Genomic DNA, 18294 nt, shown 5'->3' with positions numbered 1-18294 from the left:
ACACTACAGCCCTCCCCAGTCCTACCTTTAAAGGCGCAATGCTGGCGATCTAATGGCCTCTTTCGTGTCCATTGTGCTGCCACTATTCCCCCTGCCCAGCACTGCCGTATTTCAAAAATGGCAGTCGAGAACCGCGAGACTACCTCAGGAAGCCTCAGCCACCATTTTGAAAACAGCAGTGCCAGCAGGCGGGGGAATAGCAGCAGCACAGCGGGCAGGAAAGAACTTGCTCTCCCCTTCCCCTCCCCCTCCCCCACAGAGACCACTAGACCATCAGGGCCCTTCAGGTAGGACCGGGGCAGCTGGGATGTCGGCTGCAGCAGTAGGGGGGTGTCTGGCAGCGGCCGGGCAGGGGGCCCAGACCACTCTCAGTCTGCCCCTCCATAAGGGAAAACTGGAACTGCAGGCTACAGACTCCAGAGGGCTGGAATCAGAGGGGCTAATCCTCAAAATCTAAAGCCAGCACTCAAGGCAATTAGCTCCAGACCAGTTAATGTTTACAGAACGCTCAGAGGGCTCTAGTGCAGGTATCAACGTACATGCCAAAGATGGCCACAAACTGTATTTAAATGTATTGAAATGGAAGTTAATCAGGTTACTCGGTATTTCCTCCCATCAATGGTCAGACAACAGCGCAGGAAAAAATGCTGGTATTAACTCTGAAAATTTAAGATTTTGAGGACAGGATTTCATTAAACTGCCAGTTTTGTGTTGTTTTGGAAGCAGAAGGAAGCCCGTGTAGCCTCTATGTGCTGATAGTGAGAAACATATATATGTGGAGTCCAAGCAAAAGTGAAAATGAAAGCACACACTGGCATCTGTTTTTCTTTTCTGAAAAGCTTATATTGAAAGGCATAGAAGAGCGGTACCGAGGTGTGCTTGCACGTCAGGTGTTTCCTGGGAATGCGCACGGGAGCTGCATTTACTGCAAAATACTTGAGCGCATGCACCAGCTTTTGGTTTAATAGCACACATAAAATTTGAATGTAATTTGCTTTGAGCATTGGTTAGCTATTCTGCTGTGCTGTTATCGCACTATGGAGTTTGTGCTGTTGGCACCAGGGTTTTGAGCATCATCCCCAGAGATAGCTATACTCACAAAAGAGCTATGAGCTGTGGACCTGGCAGGGAAGTAGCCCCTAGAGACCCCTCCTGAAGAAAAGCAGATTGGTCTACCTGGGGCCCAGGAGCAGCATGGTCCCTGGGAGCAATGGCCTCTGGGAGTGTAGTCAATGCTCACGGTCTGGCGGAGGCAGCAAAGGCCCCTGGAAGCACTGTCGGTGCTCAGGGCAGAAAGTCTCTGGGAGCATAGTCGGTGGTTCTTGGGGCCTAAAAGAGGCAACAGACCCCGGGAGCGTAGCTGATGCTCAGGGCCTGGTGAACCAGCAGAGATTGGTCAAACAATCCCAGACCCCTCACTGGCTGTTCAGCAGACACCAATCCAGTGCATCCTAGCAGAAGAATGAGATTTGGGGATATAGTGAAGGTGGATGAGAGGGAATCTTAATGAAGGAGCATAATAATCAATAATTCCTACTTTAAGAATGAAGCCACACACTCCAAATACAAAAGTGTATGTAAAATATGGCACAAAGTCATTAAGTCATTGAGTTGGCATAGTCCAACGGCGCTATTCTAATAGCGATATTAACATTGGTTTTCGATAGACTCCTGATGAAGGCCTTTTGGCCAAAACACGGCTCGTGTCGAGTCTTATTAAAGATTTGCTTGACACCTTGACATCTGGTTATTTGTCAATTTGTCACCCTCGCTCTGTGTTGTACTTCTTGTTTTAGTATGGAGGATTGTTCTTCTTTGTTTTCCTGCTACAGTACGAATCCTCCTTCCCCCAACAGCCTCCTCGGTCCAGATAGGCTCCCCCAGACCTATCTGATATCCGTGGAGGGGCATAATTGAACGAAAACGTCTATCTCCATGGGCGTTTATCTCCGAGAACGGGTCCGTGAAGGGGCGGACCGAACCGTATTTTCGAAAAAAAATAGACGTCCATGTTTTATTCGACAATTTGTGAGCTGGGCGTTTTTGTTTTTCAGTGATAATGGAAAATGAAAGCGCCCAGCTCAAAAACGAATAAATCCAAGGCATTTGTTCGTGGGAGGGGCCAGGAGTCGTAGTGCACTGGTCCCCCTCACATGCCAGGACACCAACCGGGCACCCTAGGGGGCACTTTTACAAAAACAAAAAAAAAGGTAAAAGAGCTCCCAGGTGCATAGCACCCTTCCCTTCAAAACCCACTGCCCACAAGTCTACACCATTACTATAGCCCTAAGGGGTGAAGGGGGGCACCTACATGTGGGTACAGTGGGTTTGGGGGGGTTGGACGACTAAGCATTAAGCAGCACAATTGTAACAGGTAGGGGGGGATGGGCCTGGGTCCACTTGCCAGAAGTCCACTGCACCCCCTAACAACTGCTCCAGGGACCTGCATACTGCTGCCAGGGAGGTGGGTATGACATTTGAGGGTGAAAATAAAAAGTTGTGAAACATCATTTTTTGTGGTGGGAGGGGGTTAGTGACCACTGGGGGAGTCAGGGGAGATCATCCCCGATTCCCTCTGGTGGTAATCTGGTCATTTAGGGCACTTTTTGGGGCCTTATTCGTGAAAAAAACAGGGTCCAGGAAAAGTGCCCTAAATTCTAGCTACAAACGCATACTTTTTGTCCATTATCGGCGAAAGGCGCCCATCTCTCCTCGGCCGATAACCACGCCCCAGTTCCACCTTCGCCACGCCTCAGACACGCCCCCGTCAACTTTGTACGCTTCCGCGATGGAGTGCAGTTGAAAACGTCCAAAATCGGCTTTCCATTATATCGATTTATTCGTTTTTGTAAGATAAACGTCTATCTCCCGATTTGGGTCGAAATCTAGGCGTTTTTCTCTTTCAATTATAAGGTGGATAGTGATCCAGTGGGGCCGAAGGGGATAAAAACGGATCCCACTCACTCCTGCCCCTTGCAGCTGCCTAAAGAAAATGGCTGCCATGACCTCTTGGAGCAGCTCACAGTATTTTTAAGCTGTCCTACCAGCCAAGTTAGCTTATGGATCCCAGCACTGAATATTGCTAGCACCTGCATATTTGCCATCACCTCCCTAACACCTCTCCCTGTACCACCCCTGACTGACTCTTTTTTTTTTTTTTAATGGCAGTCAGAGCCAATAATCAGTGGCACTGCCTGGTTAAGTGCTGCTAAATATCATTAGTTGGACAACCGAAGGCGATTTAAGCAGGCTGGAGTCTCTCTTGCCCACTTAAATCACTTTGAAAACTGACCAGATGGAACTTACTGTAGATAGCTGAAATCAAGAGCGCTGCATTGATTTTGGTTCAATATTTATTGATATTTCAATTGGGCATTAGTAATTGAATAATTGGTAAAGAGATAATACTGCTTGCAGGAGCAGAGAAAGGAAAAAAAGCAATGAGATAGCTTGCTTTATGCATCTAAAATGGAGATCTCTGCCAAAGAGGGAGGGGTACAACATATTGCCCACAAGGACTAGGGGTCCCTAGAGATGATCAACAGGGTTAAAAGTTAGGGCATGAGAGCAAGGCAATTTTAATTACACTGAAGGGAAGGGTCACATGCAGCATTCAGCCTGTAAGAATAAAGATTACATACTTGCAGGTGGCTGCTTTGTTCCAAGCAGCACAATTCACAGGAATAAAATATAAACATGTCAAAAGAATCTGTGTGGATAGAATGTAGAGAGCCATGTTATCAAATTACAGTCTCAAGAAACTCACAAGACACAAGTTCAGTCCCTTACATGCTTAGGGTTACCATATGACCAGCTTTACCTAGAAATGTCCTCTTTTTGAGGACATGGCCGGGCAACTAGGCGGGTTTTGCCAGCCTGCCTGTTCATCTGCAAATCTGGACAAACAAGCAGGCTGGTGGTCAGACGGGCAGGCAGGCCTCAGGGTGTCTTATCCTCCTTTCCCCTCCTTTACCTTAGTGTGGTGCCTCTTCAGGGCAGGAAAGAGCCCCCTCTTTCCTGCTCGGCGCATCTGCAGACTTTCTCCTGGCACAGATTCAAAATGGCTGTTGAGAGTTCAAGTGGCGGCCTCGCAAGACTTCCGCAGAAGTCTTGCAAGGTCATTGCTTGAACTCTCAGAATTTTGAATCAGCGCCGGGAGCAAGACAGTCTGTAGACGCGCAGAGCAGGAAAGAGGGGGCTCCTTCCTGTCCCAAAGAGGTCACTAGACCACCAGGGCATCACACTAAGTTAAAGGGGAGGGGAGGGGTAGTGAATGGAGTCATGAGGGTGGAGGAAGGCTAGAAAATTGGGAAGGGGATCTACATGGGGGGAGAGAGAGGGAATCTGGCTTTCTTTGGGTGGGGGTCAAAGTGACAGGGGTGGGGTAGGGTGTGACGGGGGTGGGGTGGGGCATGTGTCCTCTTTTTTCTTAGGATAAATATGGTGTGACAAGGCTACATCCCAGATGCATAAAATGAAGCAGCAAAACCCTAAACTACATCTCCCAGAATGCATTTCCAGTCCCAGCAGGGGGAGCCCAGGGGATAGGCAAGCTGGCCATATACCGTCTCTGGCCACAAGAGGGAGGGAGAATGAAGGAGCCCAGTTCCCCTGGACCCACAATCAGTATATCATGCCGCCCACCTATAATGGGGGAAGGGTGGGGTGTGAAGCAGGAGGAGGATTGGATGGATTGGTTGGAAGAGGGGGTTAATCAGGCTGAGCAAGGAGAAGAGAGCAGAAAGGAATGGGAGCTGGAGAGCCCTGAGGAAGGCAGCACCTGAAGGTGAAAATCTATGTTGTTTGGAAGTTATTTTGATTTAAAACCTGCTTTAAGAAAGAAGCCTGCTTTCTTTTGGTTAGACCTGTTTACCGTGGGGGAGGTGGCTGGAAGAGTTACAAGCCTGGTTTCCCAAGCTGCCCCTGATTATTGTGGAAAGACTATTTTGAAACTGAAAGACTTGTTTGGGCAGGAGGGGGAAATCCTGCTTGGAGGCAATCACTGATTTTGCTACTGACTTTGAAAAGGAGGGATTTTCAAAGGGACTATTGCAGCCCTTCAAGAAAGGGCAGGGACTTTGTGTTGCTGGCTTGTACCCAGAGAGAGGCAGAACAGCCCTGCCTGGGGAAGCCCTAACCCAGGGCTCTGGACTGAAGTGTTTGTCATTAACTTGGAAAACAAATAAAAGAATATTTGAAAGTATCCACTGGTGGCAATTTATGGAGATCTGGCTATTCGTGGGGAGGAGAATTCCTTCCCCCCACATACTGGAACAGCGGGCCCGTTTACAATGGTGACCCTATACATGCTCACACAAATACAAACAGAAGTTACTGGAGATATGAATTCTCTTTTACCTTAATTTCTGTGTGCTTGCTAATCCACTTAGATGATTTCCAATGTAAATCAGAGGTAGAGGGAACAGCTGTAAGATAAATACAATAGCAGCACGATGAATGACAACAAATGTGCTCCACAATGTCTACAAAATGAAAGCAGAGAATGCAGATTTCTCATTCTTCATGTTCCTTTCCTTCCTCTCCCCAGAATTTTCAAGCAATTGTAGACCTTGTCCTGCATCTAATTAAGATATGTTTTTTTTTCCTTTTGAAGAATCCTAGGTCAAAATGTGAGGACACTCATTCTACACCAGCAGTTATACAGTTATCCCTAAATTCTACAAATGGCGCTAAAAATTGTGCACACAAGTTTGAGCGTGAAACCAATTTGCACATACAATTTAATTGACTAATGAGCCAGTTAGTGCAATAAGTGGGCCCTAACACTCAATTATCGATGCTAATTGGCATCAATTAAAATTTAGGAGCCAGGATCCACCTAAAAATGTGTGTGTAAATTTTACATGCGGACCCAAAAAAGGGGTGCGGCCATGGAAGGGTCATGGACAGGTCAGAGGCATTCCTCTAATTTATGTACGCTGTTATAGAATAAGAGGGATCTGTGCCTAATTTAGGTGTGAGGATTTACACCACGGGTTAGTTGGTTTAAACCCTTGCATCTATAGTTAGGCCCAGTTCCCGGTGCTAAGTGCTATTTTATAAACGGTGCCTAACTTTGAGCCAATTTTTCCGCACCATTTATAGAATTTGGTCTTTAATCTGATAACCCTTCCTCCACTCCAAGAAAGGCATCTGCATTGGACCTCGAGCCAATGTGGAGCTAAGAGAGGAATGAAGATTTTTTCCAGTATGGGTCCCATGGAGAGAGAAAGAGAGAGAGAGGAAAGGGACCCAGCTAAGATTAGGCTTCCAGGTGAAACGAGGAGGGGCTGCAGGATTTGGACTGACACTGTGGTAGTTTACCAGCCCCATAACCCTCCTCCTGCTGCTAAAATCCACGTTTACACTGATGGTCAGACTGAGTTTTAGAAAACCAGTAGCCTATTAAACTCCTCTTTCAGCCAATGGCGTAGCAAGGGTGGCTGCCACCCGGGGCGGTTCGCTGTTGCATCACCCCCCCCCCCCCCCCCCCCCCCCCCCGTGTGCAGCACGATGACCCCCCCCCCCCCCGAGTGCATTTTAACTGTTGGGAGGCTCCACACCCCTTCTCCCATCTGTTCCCCCTTCTCCCATCTTCCGACCCCCAACCCAGTGCCTACCCTCAGCTCCGTCCAAAGTCCTCTTCTTCCTGCCAGCTCCCGCATCCTACCTTTACAAGGAAATCTCGGAAGCCGAGGCGCAGCGCCTTGCATCTGCATGTAAAAGCACTGTAGATCGTCTCTTTGGGCCTTCCCTCACTCTGTCTGTCCCGCCCTTGCGGAAATAGGAAGTTGCATCAGCGGAGGGCGGGACAGACAGTGAGGGAAGGCCCGAAGATACGATCCACACTGCTTTTACATGCAGACGCGAGGCGCTGCGCCTCGGCTTCCGAGATTTCTTTTGTAAAGGTAGTAGGGTGCGGGAGCTGGCAGGAAGAAGAGGACTTTGGGAGCACCCCCTCTTGAGGTGACACCCGGGGCGAACCGCCCCCACCGCCCCGCCCTTGCTACGCCACTGCTTTCAGCACTTTTAATCTATTCCAGAAATCCCTACTGTATCTGCAACAAAGTCTGCCTTTTTCTGAGAAGTTCTGAGAGAAGAGGACATTTCTCTGGTAAGTGAACACTATTTTGCTTTGTGCTTTGGAAACTTAAAGATTGGGGTTTAAAGGAAAAATTGTAGGTTAGTGATAGGCAAAATAAAAATATAAAAAAGCAAATTTTATCAACTAATCTCCATAGTCTTTTCCCCTTAGTTTTAAAAACTTTGTACCACAGCATTAACAGATAGATTCTAGCAGGCACTGCAGGATCTAGTTTAGTATTAAGGGGGAATAAAGAGAGAGAGAGAGAGAGAGGGAAAAGCAAGCAGGACCTAGTTTAGTATTAAGGGGGGAATAAAAAGAGAGAGAGAGCAAAGCAAGCATTATTAACTAGTTGCCATGTGTACAACCCTTTTCCCATAGTTTTAAACTGAAATTTTCTCTAGAAATAGGCATTTTTCCCATAGTTTTAAACTGAAACCTTTTCTAGAGGTAGAAACTAAACAGCCAAAAACTCTTGTTCTAAAAGGCAGTTATTTTCTGTTCTTTGGTTGCTGAAGAGGTAGCACATCCAGTGACCTCAATTAGGTATTAACAAAGGTGTGGGGAAGTAGAATATTTGCATAGGTTATTTATTTGTTGCATTTGTACCCCACATTTTCCCACCTATTTGCAGGCTCAACGTGGCTTGCATAGTACCAGTCGGTTGATAACAAGTACAAGGTTGAAAAGTGATCGTATGAGGTATATGTGGAGGGTCGGGAGGGATGAAGATTGCGTGCTGTCCAGTATGGTCAAAGTCATGCTGTGTTGCTGGGTGAAGAGGTTTACATGGGGTCGTTGGGGTAGGCCTTTTTGAAGAGGTTGGTTTTTAGTGATTTCCTGAAGTTCAGGTGGTCGTGGATTGTTTTCAGGGCTTTTGGGAGGCCATTCCATAGTTGTGCGCTTATGTAGGAGAAGCCGGATGCGTAAGTTGTTTTGTATTTCAGTCCTTTGCAATTTGGGTAGTGTAGGTTTAAGTACACCAACTTACTTAACACCATCTCTCCTACTGTCACCCCCCCCCCCCCCCCATCTGTCATATCCTCAACCTCTCTCTCTCCACTGCAACTGTCCCTGACACCTTCAAGCATTCTGTTGTCACACTGAGACAGCATGGGCATAATTATACATATATAAGAAGCCATATTAATTGGTGTTTAAAAGCTTGGTGCTTGAATTCAACTTTTTCAGTTCTGCAAGTGATGGAGGAATGTCATCTGGTTTAGATTATTTAGAAATTTTACGTTTGCCAAGCTAAAGGGTAGAAAGGTCAGAGAGAGCAACTTCTTTCACCCTTTGTGAGTGATGGATTGCTAATGCTAGTTCAAAGATATTACCTTACCACATACATCTGTATACCATTAAATCTTGAGGGGATACTATTATGAATGAACAAAGCATGAGCCAGACATGCTGTAGTTTAAAAGTAGTTTAAAGCTGAAATACTATCTAGATGTTCTTGATATTTAGAATATGTCTTATAAGGAATACTGATTCTGTGTATTTTAGAATATGTGTATTTTGTGTAGTTAATATGTAGAATACCTTTTTAAATGTAATGTTTGTCCAACTCTTTGCCTTACGTTCTGAGTAAGATTGTAGTGAAAAGGTCAGCATATGGTTTGACTTAGCTACAGTCCTAGCTGGTTCAGTGTATGAAGCTAAGAGGTCAGAGAAGTCAGCTCTCTTCTCCTTGATTGATTAGCTAAGTATAGGAATGGTCTTGAAAGTAATAACAAACTATAGCTGTATGCTATTAAGCAAGACTGGCCCTTGACCCCTTAATGAATGCCAGAGTTCAGTTAGCAGTTAGTATGGAGTTGACTAGGAATATGAGAATTTAATAATAATAAAATGTAAGAGACTGGTGCCAAATTGTCTAGCGTGAGGGGCCCCAGGTCATAGGTCAGTTTGAGAAATATCAAACCTATGTAACTGATATTTTTAAAGTAATGATTGGCTGAGGCAAGGTAACCAATCTATTCTTTACCATCTGGAGAGTAAGGGGGGCTAGAGAGGGGCTTAGGACTGTATTTAAGAGGGAGCAGAAGCAGCTTACATCAGAAGGAACAGACAGAAGAAAGAGAGCTGGGGGAAGACAGACAGCAGAAGAGAAGCAGCTGAGACAGAAGCCATAACATCCAGAGAGCTGAGAGAGAGAGAAGAGAGCTAGAACTGATGTCCTGCTTTGTTTGCTGGCAAATAAAGAAGATTTCTCCCTCATTCTGGTGTGTGCTGCTTGACTCCTGAAGTACCACAGATTCTGCTAACAATAGGGGTAATTCATGCATCCATTCCTGCAACAATTCTTGGTGTCAGAAGTGGGATTCTGAACCGGCATCCAACTGACTGAGGAACATTCGCCGGGTATGTAATCTGTATTCTGTATTGTAATCCTAGCTAGGAAACTGTAAACCAGCCCCTCACAAATTGAGGGAAGGGGAGTCTGATCAACTCTCAGCGAAGGCCTTAGTAGCTTTTAGTCTAGTGGAGATTAGAAGCGAAACCGCTTGAGCTTATCTGTATCTGAGAAATTTGAAATTGTTGGGTGGGATTTTCTGTATGGAATGTGTGATGCTTGAATGTTAAATGAGTGCGGACTTCTTATAACTGCGTTTCCAATTAACGCGAGTTCAATTGGCCAGTGACAGAAGGAAGCGATTGTTGTCTGTCTTACCTTGTGTCTCGAGAGTGTGGACCCCTTACTGCACTCTCAAAAATTCCCTCCCTCTTTGTGTGTTGTAACTGTAAGCATTATGGGAGGGAAATCGTCTAGACAAATTGATACTCCCCTAGATTGTATGCTTAAGAATTTCAAGAAAGGATTTTTAATTAATGATTATGGACAGACTTTAAGCTCAAGTACTCTAAGAACCTTGTGTGAAGTTGAGTGGCCATCTATGGGAGTGGGGTGGCCCTCTAGTGGCAGCTTAGATATTGAAGTAATCCGGAAGGTCTACAGCATAATTGTAGGAGAACCAGAATATTCTGAACAACTCCCCTACATAGATTCCTGGGACAGCCTTGTGACTGACCCTCCCTCTTGGTTGAAAACTTATATGGGATCCCCAGTAAAGTTCATGTTGGGCCGCGTTCAAAGAAAGATTAGAAAATCTAAACTGGAAGAGGGAAAGAGCCCCAGGAAGCCTACCACCCAATCGGTGGCTTCCGCCCCTACCCTGTCTGAAAAACCCATACTCTCTGATGACCCCTCAGACCTTGAGCCACCACCTTATGGCCCATTGTTGGGGTTCCGTGCCACCCCCAGAGATCCACGCCGCCCAGCCCAAGCTTCTCCAGCACAGGCTTCTCCGGATAGCTCCTCTTCTGTGCAAACCCCGTCACATCCTAGGGTGGACCTTTCATCCGGCCTCTACCCTTCTGTGCCACATCCTTCCCTGTTAACCTCCCAAGACCCGCTTTGGGCTGCACCCCCTGACTCCTCAACTCCCGACAGCCCAGCCTTTCCCTCTAGTACCCCTACCCACTCATCAGGGGCCCGGCATCCCTTTCAATGGACTGAATCACCTGTGACCACCTCTCAGTCTATGAGTACCCCTCCCCATCCCTCAGGGGTTCAACACACCTCCACTGAATGGGTTAGACCTGTTGCAATCACCTTTGAGCATGATAGGAGGGTAGCTCCTAGCTCTGCCTCAGGTTCCATTCCTACCTCCTCGAGAGTTCTGCCCCTGCGTCAGGTAACCACCACTCGACCGGATCCTAATAATGAGGGTCAGGTTATGCAGGCACAGGCCTACCAGTATGTACCCTTCACAACCACCGATCTCCTGAATTGGAAGACGCATTACCCCTCTTATACTGAAAAGCCTCAGGCAGTGGTGGACCTAGTGGCTAGCATTATGGCCACCCATAACCCAACCTGGACTGATTGTCAACAACTTCTCCTGACCCTCTTCACAACTGAGGAGAGGCGGAAGATTTTGCAAAATGCTGAGGCCATCACGCGAGCGCGTGCCCCCGAGAGGACACCGGACCTAGAGGAATGGGTTAGAACTCGGTTCCCTCGTGCAGCTCCAGCTTGGGATCCAAATAATGAGCAGCACTATGAACTGTTGTCTGGCTATTGCCGGGACTTGCTGGAAGGTATGAGGAAAGGCATAAAGAGGCCCATTAATCTGGCAAAGGTCTCTGAAATTCTCCAAGGGGCAACTGAATCCCCTGGGGCCTTTTTAGAGCGACTAATTGAAGCCTACAGAACATACACCCCATTTGACCCTGAGGCACTAGAAAACCAGAGAATGGTGAATAGTGCATTGGTGGCCCAGAGTATGCCAGATATCCGGAAGAAGTTGCAGCGTCAGGAGGGATTCGCAGGGATGAATACCACCCAGCTAATTGAGATCGCAACCAAGGTTTTCATTAATAGGGATCAGGAGGTGCGCCGAGAGGCTGACCGGAAGATGCAGAAGAAGGCCGACCTTTTAGCGGCAGCCATTACTAATTCCACCCTTAACCGAGGTCGACCTCTAGCTAATGGGAAGCCAAAGTGGGACCCTGGACCACCAGCCAGGCCCCGAGATTCCTTCAATCAATCCCGGCCAAGGGGGGAGAATCCCAGAACAAGATTGGAGAGGGACCAGTGTGCCTACTGTAAGGAAAGAGGGCACTGGAAAGATGAATGCCCCCAGAGGCGCCAGGGACTGAGAAGGGGACCAGGAGATCGAGGAAGCCGAGGCCGAGTTCGAGAGGGAAGGTATGAGCCTCCTGAATCTGACATCATTGGGATAGCCGAGATGGCAGAATGGGACGAATAGGACAGACCGGGTTCCTACAAACTGGGCTCCCAGGAACCTATGGTCAAGTTAACTATAGGGAGCCACTCAATTCCATTCATGATTGATACAGGAGCTGAACATTCTGTTGTGACGGAGCGATTAGCGCCTGTGTCTGGAAAAACTGTCCGAGTGGTGGGAGCCACGGGGGTGCAGAACCGGAGGCCCTTTCTGACGACCCGTAGATGCCAATTAGGCTCACACATAGTCACTCATGAATTCCTGTATATGCCAGACTGTCCAATCCCTTTGTTAGGTCGAGACCTGCTGTCCAAGCTTAGGGCCCAAATTTCCTTTGACTCTGATGGCCAGACTTCAGTCTCCTTTCGGCCCCCGATATCCAGCCCTAAGGGTATATTGAGTTTCTGCTGCCCCCTTGAAGAAGAATGGCGGCTGCATCAGTCGCATGGCCAAGTTGACCTACCCCTGGTAGACAGCTTTCAGGTCAGTGGGGTATGGGCAGAAGATAATCCCCCAGGGTTGGCCCGAAATATTCCTCCTGTCCATGTAGACTTACTTCCAAGTGCCCGGCCAATCCATCTTCGCCAATACCCAATTCCCCGAAAGGCTCTGGAAGGGATTCAAGCACATCTGAATCGTTTGTTATCCCATGGAATTATTCGACCTTGTCAGTCTCCATGGAATACGCCACTATTGCCAGTTCAGAAGCCAGGGACTGAGGACTACCGGCCAGTCCAAGACTTACGAGTGGTCAACAAATCCACTATTTCATTACACCCTGTAGTGCCTAATCCATATGTCTTGCTGGGATTGATACCTTCTGGAGCTACCCATTTCACGACACTAGACCTAAAAGATGCATTCTTTTGTATTCGGGTGGCCCCCGCCAGTCAACTGCTTTTTGCCTTTCAATGGGAAAACCCAGTAACAGGAAGGAAGCTTCAGTATACATGGACCCGCCTGCCACAGGGGTTCAAGAATTCCCCCACCATTTTTGGGACAGCCCTAGGGCAAGACCTTAAGACTTTTAAATCTGAGCCTTCCAGGCGAGTTTTACTCCAGTATGTAGATGACCTCCTGATTGCAGCAGTGACTCAGGAAGAGTGTTTTGAGGCTACCAGAGAATTGCTGGAGCTACTCTTGGATGCAGGCTATAAGGTCTCACGCTCAAAGGCCCAACTTTGTCAGTCAGAAGTGAAGTATCTGGGCTTTTGCATTTCCCAGGGAAGTCGGAGACTGGATGTCAGTAGGAAGCAAGCAGTTGCTGCAATTCCCCAACCCAAGTCCAGAAGGGAAGTTAGGGAATTTCTGGGAGCAGCCGGATTCTGCAGAATTTGGATTCCAAATTTTGCATTGATGGCGAAACCCCTTTACCAGGCCACAAAGGGGGGTGAAAAGGAACCATTTGAATGGGGACCTACTGCTCAACAATCTTTCATTGCTATAAAGAAAGCCTTACTCCAAGCCCCTGCGTTAGGCCTTCCTGATGTGGAGAAACCTTTCTCATTGTATGTCCATAAGCGACAGGGGGTTGCTCTGGGTGTGCTGACCCAGATGATGGGATCCTGGCAGAGGCCTGTTGCATACCTGTCTAAACAGCTGGATGGAGTGGCTAAAGGATGGCCAGCCTGCATGAGGGCCATTGCAGCAACAGCCTTACTGGTCCAGGAAGCTGATAAGTTGACCTTGGGGCAAGAACTGGTTGTTAAAGTCCCCCACGCAGTTCTCACCCTCATGGAGTATAAGGGCAACCACTGGTTTACAAATAACCGCATGGTTAAGTACCAAGCTAGCTTGTGTGAGAATCCACGGATACACCTGGAAACAGTGGCTACATTCAATCCTGCCACTCTTTTGCCAGCATCTGAGGGACCACCGGATCATGACTGTATCCAAACCATGGATGAAGTGTACTCCAGTCGACCAGATCTTAAAGATGTTCCGTGGAGGGACCCAGATGTAATTTATTTCACAGATGGAAGCAGTTACGTGGAGAACTCCAAGCGATTGGCAGGCTATGCTGTGGTGACAGAGGACAAGGTGATAGAAGCAAGAGCCCTGCCCCAAGGAACTTCAGCCCAGAAAGCAGAACTTGTGGCCCTCATACGAGCTCTAGAGCTAGCAGCAGGACTGGTAACTAACATTTATACTGATTCCAAGTATGCCTTCACAACTCTACATGCTCATGGAGCTTTGTATAAGGAAAAGGGACTCATAAATGCCGCAGGCCAACCTGTTAAGTATGGACCTGAAATACTTCAGCTGCTAGAGGCTGTTTGGGCCCCTAAGAAGGTAGCTGTCATTCACTGCAGGGGACATCAAAGGATAGATACTCCAGTGGCCCGAGGTAATCGCCATGCTGATCGGGTGGCCAAGGAAGCTGCTCGAGGACCCTTAGCAAGTACTGTGACCCCCCTGTTCCAAATTCGACTGCAAGAATGGACGCCTATGTATACCCAAATGGAAGAGAAATGGGCTCAAGAGGAAGGTGCAGTAAGGAGACCTGATGGCTGGTTACATCTCCCTGATACCAGAGTTCTGGTGCCACGCCACCTAGCTTGGCCTGTAGTGTCTCAAGCTCATGATCTGTCACACTTAGGGAAAACAGCACTAGCTCGCCTACTCAGTCGAGTAGTGGTGCTGGAAGGATTGGATAGTCTGGTTGCCACTGCCTCTGCCCGATGTACTCTCTGTGCCCAGAATAATGCTCGTCAGGGACCCCGTATTCCACCAGGAGTTCAGTCCAGAGGACTAACACCCTTTGAGTCTCTAGTTATAGACTTCACAGAAATGCCCAGGAGCGGTAGGCTCCGATACCTCTTGGTCATGGTCTGTACCTTTTCTGGGTGGGTGGAAGCATATCCTACAGTCACTGAGAAAGCCACAGAAGTAGCTCGAGCCCTCCTTAGGGATGTCATCCCCAGGTATGGACTGCCCCTTGCCATAGGTTCAGATAATGGTCCCGCCTTTGTTGAAGCTACACTTCAGGCCCTGTCCCGCGCATTGCACATTACCTGGAAATTGCATTGTGCCTACCGTCCCCAGAGTTCAGGGCAGGTTGAGCGGGCAAACAGAACTTTGAAAAATAGCCTAGCAAAGATTTGTCAGGAAACCCAACTGAAATGGCCACAGGCACTGCCACTAGCCCTCTTCCGCCTCCGATGCACCCCAACTAAAGGAACAGCCCTCTCTCCCTTTGAAATTGTGTATGGGAAGCCCCCAGCCATTTTGCAGGGAATTAAGGGAGACATAGGGATTTTAGGGTCTGCCCAGGTGCAGGAGCAGGTAGCCCTCTTGGGCAGGATAATTTCTGAGCTTCAGTCTTATGTGAGAGAAATAAACTCTGTCCCCTTCCAGGCTCAGGTACATTCCTTCCTGCCAGGGGATAGAGTTTGGGTGAAAGACTGGAGGCTCCAGCCTTTGGGGCCCCGATGGAAAGGACCTTTTACTGTTTTGCTTTCTACCCCTACAGCTGTGAAGGTCGCAGGGATAACTCCATGGGTCCATTGGTCTCGAATTAAGTCTGCTGACCAGACTGAGCCCAGCACGGATCAGACGGAGCCTAGACAGTGGAGAGCAGAAAGAGATCCAGCAGAGCCATTGAAGTTGCGCTTGACCCGAACCAAAGAATCTACTAGCTGAAAAGAAGGGTCAACTGCATACTGCAGGAGCTGCTGAACTTTGGCTTCACACTGAGACTCTTTCTGTCCAGATTCTGGCTTTCTTGGAATTTGAGAGCTTGATCCTTGTCAGTTGAGGGTCTATCCCAACTGGTATAAGAACTCAAAGACTGAGAACATTATATTAGAGTAATCTGTGATTAGCACAGACTGTTGAAATATTATTGCTTAATTAGTTTGCTGTATTTGTTTTAGATTAGGAAGAAAGAAAATGTTAGTAGTTTGGATGCTTTTGTTGTTTTCTACTCCTTGCCTCCTTTTTCCTAGTACCCCAACTCGCTCCAATCTTTGGTTACACTCTGTCCAGGAACTAATTAGCCAGGCAAAGATTACTTCCCCTTGTATTGTGTGTTCCCGATTTTCTCCTTATACTACAGATGTCCCAGCTGTACCTGTCCCTGTGCAGCTCCCAGCTCTTATACCTCCCTACTTTTCGAGTTCAGGCCCTTGGAGCCAGGATTATACTTGGTGGTCCTTTTATAATGCTACTTCCCCCTCTGAATCTTCTCTAAGGCCAGTCTTTACGTCTCCCTATCCAGCTTCTGGAGTGTTTTGTTTAACAAGAAACATCTCAACTGTTCTTCCCATTCCCTGTAACTATACTAATGTTCTCCCAGAGAAAGGGGAATCTGTGTGGGTAGTCTCTCCAGGTACTCCTATGTGCCCTACTACCATACCTGCAGATTATGACCAAGGTGATTATCTGGCTCCTAACCTTACTACTGAGAAGACTATAGTGTCCCGGCCTATTTTCTACTTTCATAAGTCCCCGGGGTATGAAGGGTTTGCACCATATGAGCAGCCTGTCACAATTGGGGATTGGCACCTATGGTGTACAAAGTCTCCATTTCTTCTTAGTTCCCCCTGGGATAGAGGCTCGCATTATGGGCATCCTAGTGTCCATCCTGTGCCAACATTTATTGGGAACTTTCCTCGCCCTCTCCTTGGTCATTACTGGCTTTGTGATAATGTCCTCCACATGATTCTTCCCCCCACATATGATTTTTGTGTATTGGTAACTTTGAATTATTTTCCTAAAGTTATTCCTCTCCTCAAGCCACCATCCCCGCACCGCTCTAAGCGAGAGGCCTTGTCCTTACCTTCCTCCGTTGCCACAGAGGATGAGGCGATTGAATTAGCCCTCCAGTATATTAACTCTACTTATCCTCTGACTAAAAAGAGACTTGTAGCCCTTTCTGCCACGGCCTGGATTCCAATTGGGGGTCCGGTAGCGGGTATTACTGAACTGGGCATGGCTACCCGGAGACTTCAGTCTCTACTCCATGTTTTAGTTCATGAGCTGAACATGGTAGTCAATGCATTGCAGGATCAAATTAATGAATTAAGTATAGTTTCTCGGTATAACCGTATGGGTCTTGACTATCTCTTTGCAGCCCAGGGTGGCCTCTGCACAGTGCTAAATTCTTCAGAGTGCTGTACTATTGTCATAAATAGGACGCATGTAGTTAGGCATGCTATGGATAAAGTCCTACAGTTGGCCAGCCTTAATGTGGAGGATTACCGAGGAGGATTAGACCTTACCTCCTGGTGGTGGTCATTGACCTCATGGATACGTCCCTTGTTCATTTCCCTAATAGTCTTAGTTTTAGCAGGGTTGTTGTTTTGTTTCCTGGCCTCATGTGCTTCGGCAGTATGCCGTCGAACCTTAACAAGTAGGGTAATGGTGATTCACAAGCCTATTCCTAGTTAGGATCACTATAATCTCCAGAGTTTGAGTTGTGAGACTTATCTCTGCATAAGCTGATTTTAGTCTCAAAGGGGGGAATGAGACAGCATGGGCATAATTATACATATATAAGAAGCCATATTAATTGGTGTTTAAAAGCTTGGTGCTTGAATTCAACTTTTTCAGTTCTGCAAGTGATGGAGGAATGTCATCTGGTTTAGATTATTTAGAAATTTTACGTTTGCCAAGCTAAAGGGTAGAAAGGTCAGAGAGAGCAACTTCTTTCACCCTTTGTGAGTGATGGATTGCTAATGCTAGTTCAAAGATATTACCTTACCACATACATCTGTATACCATTAAATCTTGAGGGGATACTATTATGAATGAACAAAGCATGAGCCAGACATGCTGTAGTTTAAAAGTAGTTTAAAGCTGAAATACTATCTAGATGTTCTTGATATTTAGAATATGTCTTATAAGGAATACTGATTCTGTGTATTTTAGAATATGTGTATTTTGTGTAGTTAATATGTAGAATACCTTTTTAAATTTAATGTTTGTCCAACTCTTTGCCTTATGTTCTGAGTAAGATTGTAGTGAAAAGGTCAGCATATGGTTTGACTTAGCTACAGTCCTAGCTGGTTCAGTGTATGAAGCTAAGAGGTCAGAGAAGTCAGCTCTCTTCTCCTTGATTGATTAGCTAAGTATAGGAATGGTCTTGAAAGTAATAACAAACTATAGCTGTATGCTATTAAGCAAGACTGGCCCTTGACCCCTTAATGAATGCCAGAGTTCAGTTAGCAGTTAGTATGGAGTTGACTAGGAATATGAGAATTTAATAATAATAAAATGTAAGAGACTGGTGCCAAATTGTCTAGCGTGAGGGGCCCCAGGTCATAGGTCAGTTTGAGAAATATCAAACCTATGTAACTGATATTTTTAAAGTAATGATTGGCTGAGGCAAGGTAACCAATCTATTCTTTACCATCTGGAGAGTAAGGGGGGCTAGAGAGGGGCTTAGGACTGTATTTAAGAGGGAGCAGAAGCAGCTTACATCAGAAGGAACAGACAGAAGAAAGAGAGCTG

At 46.9% G+C, this 18294-nt stretch overlaps 1 protein-coding gene across 2 annotated transcripts in view; it reads right to left on the bottom strand.

Moving 5' to 3' along the window:
• Positions 1-18294, bottom strand: part of SLC35D2 (solute carrier family 35 member D2) — a 216512-nt gene that overhangs the window by 103478 nt on the left and 94740 nt on the right. For both annotated transcript variants that reach the window (XM_030193642.1, XM_030193641.1), the window contains exon 4: positions 5359-5426. In XM_030193642.1, the coding sequence (XP_030049502.1) occupies positions 5359-5426 (68 nt within the window). The remainder of the gene's footprint in view (positions 1-5358; positions 5427-18294) is intronic.

Source organism: Microcaecilia unicolor, chromosome 2 (genome assembly GCF_901765095.1).
Source record: "Microcaecilia unicolor chromosome 2, aMicUni1.1, whole genome shotgun sequence".
Classification (NCBI taxonomy): Eukaryota; Metazoa; Chordata; class Amphibia; order Gymnophiona; family Siphonopidae; genus Microcaecilia; species Microcaecilia unicolor.
This window is presented reverse-complemented; position numbering and strand designations above follow the sequence as displayed.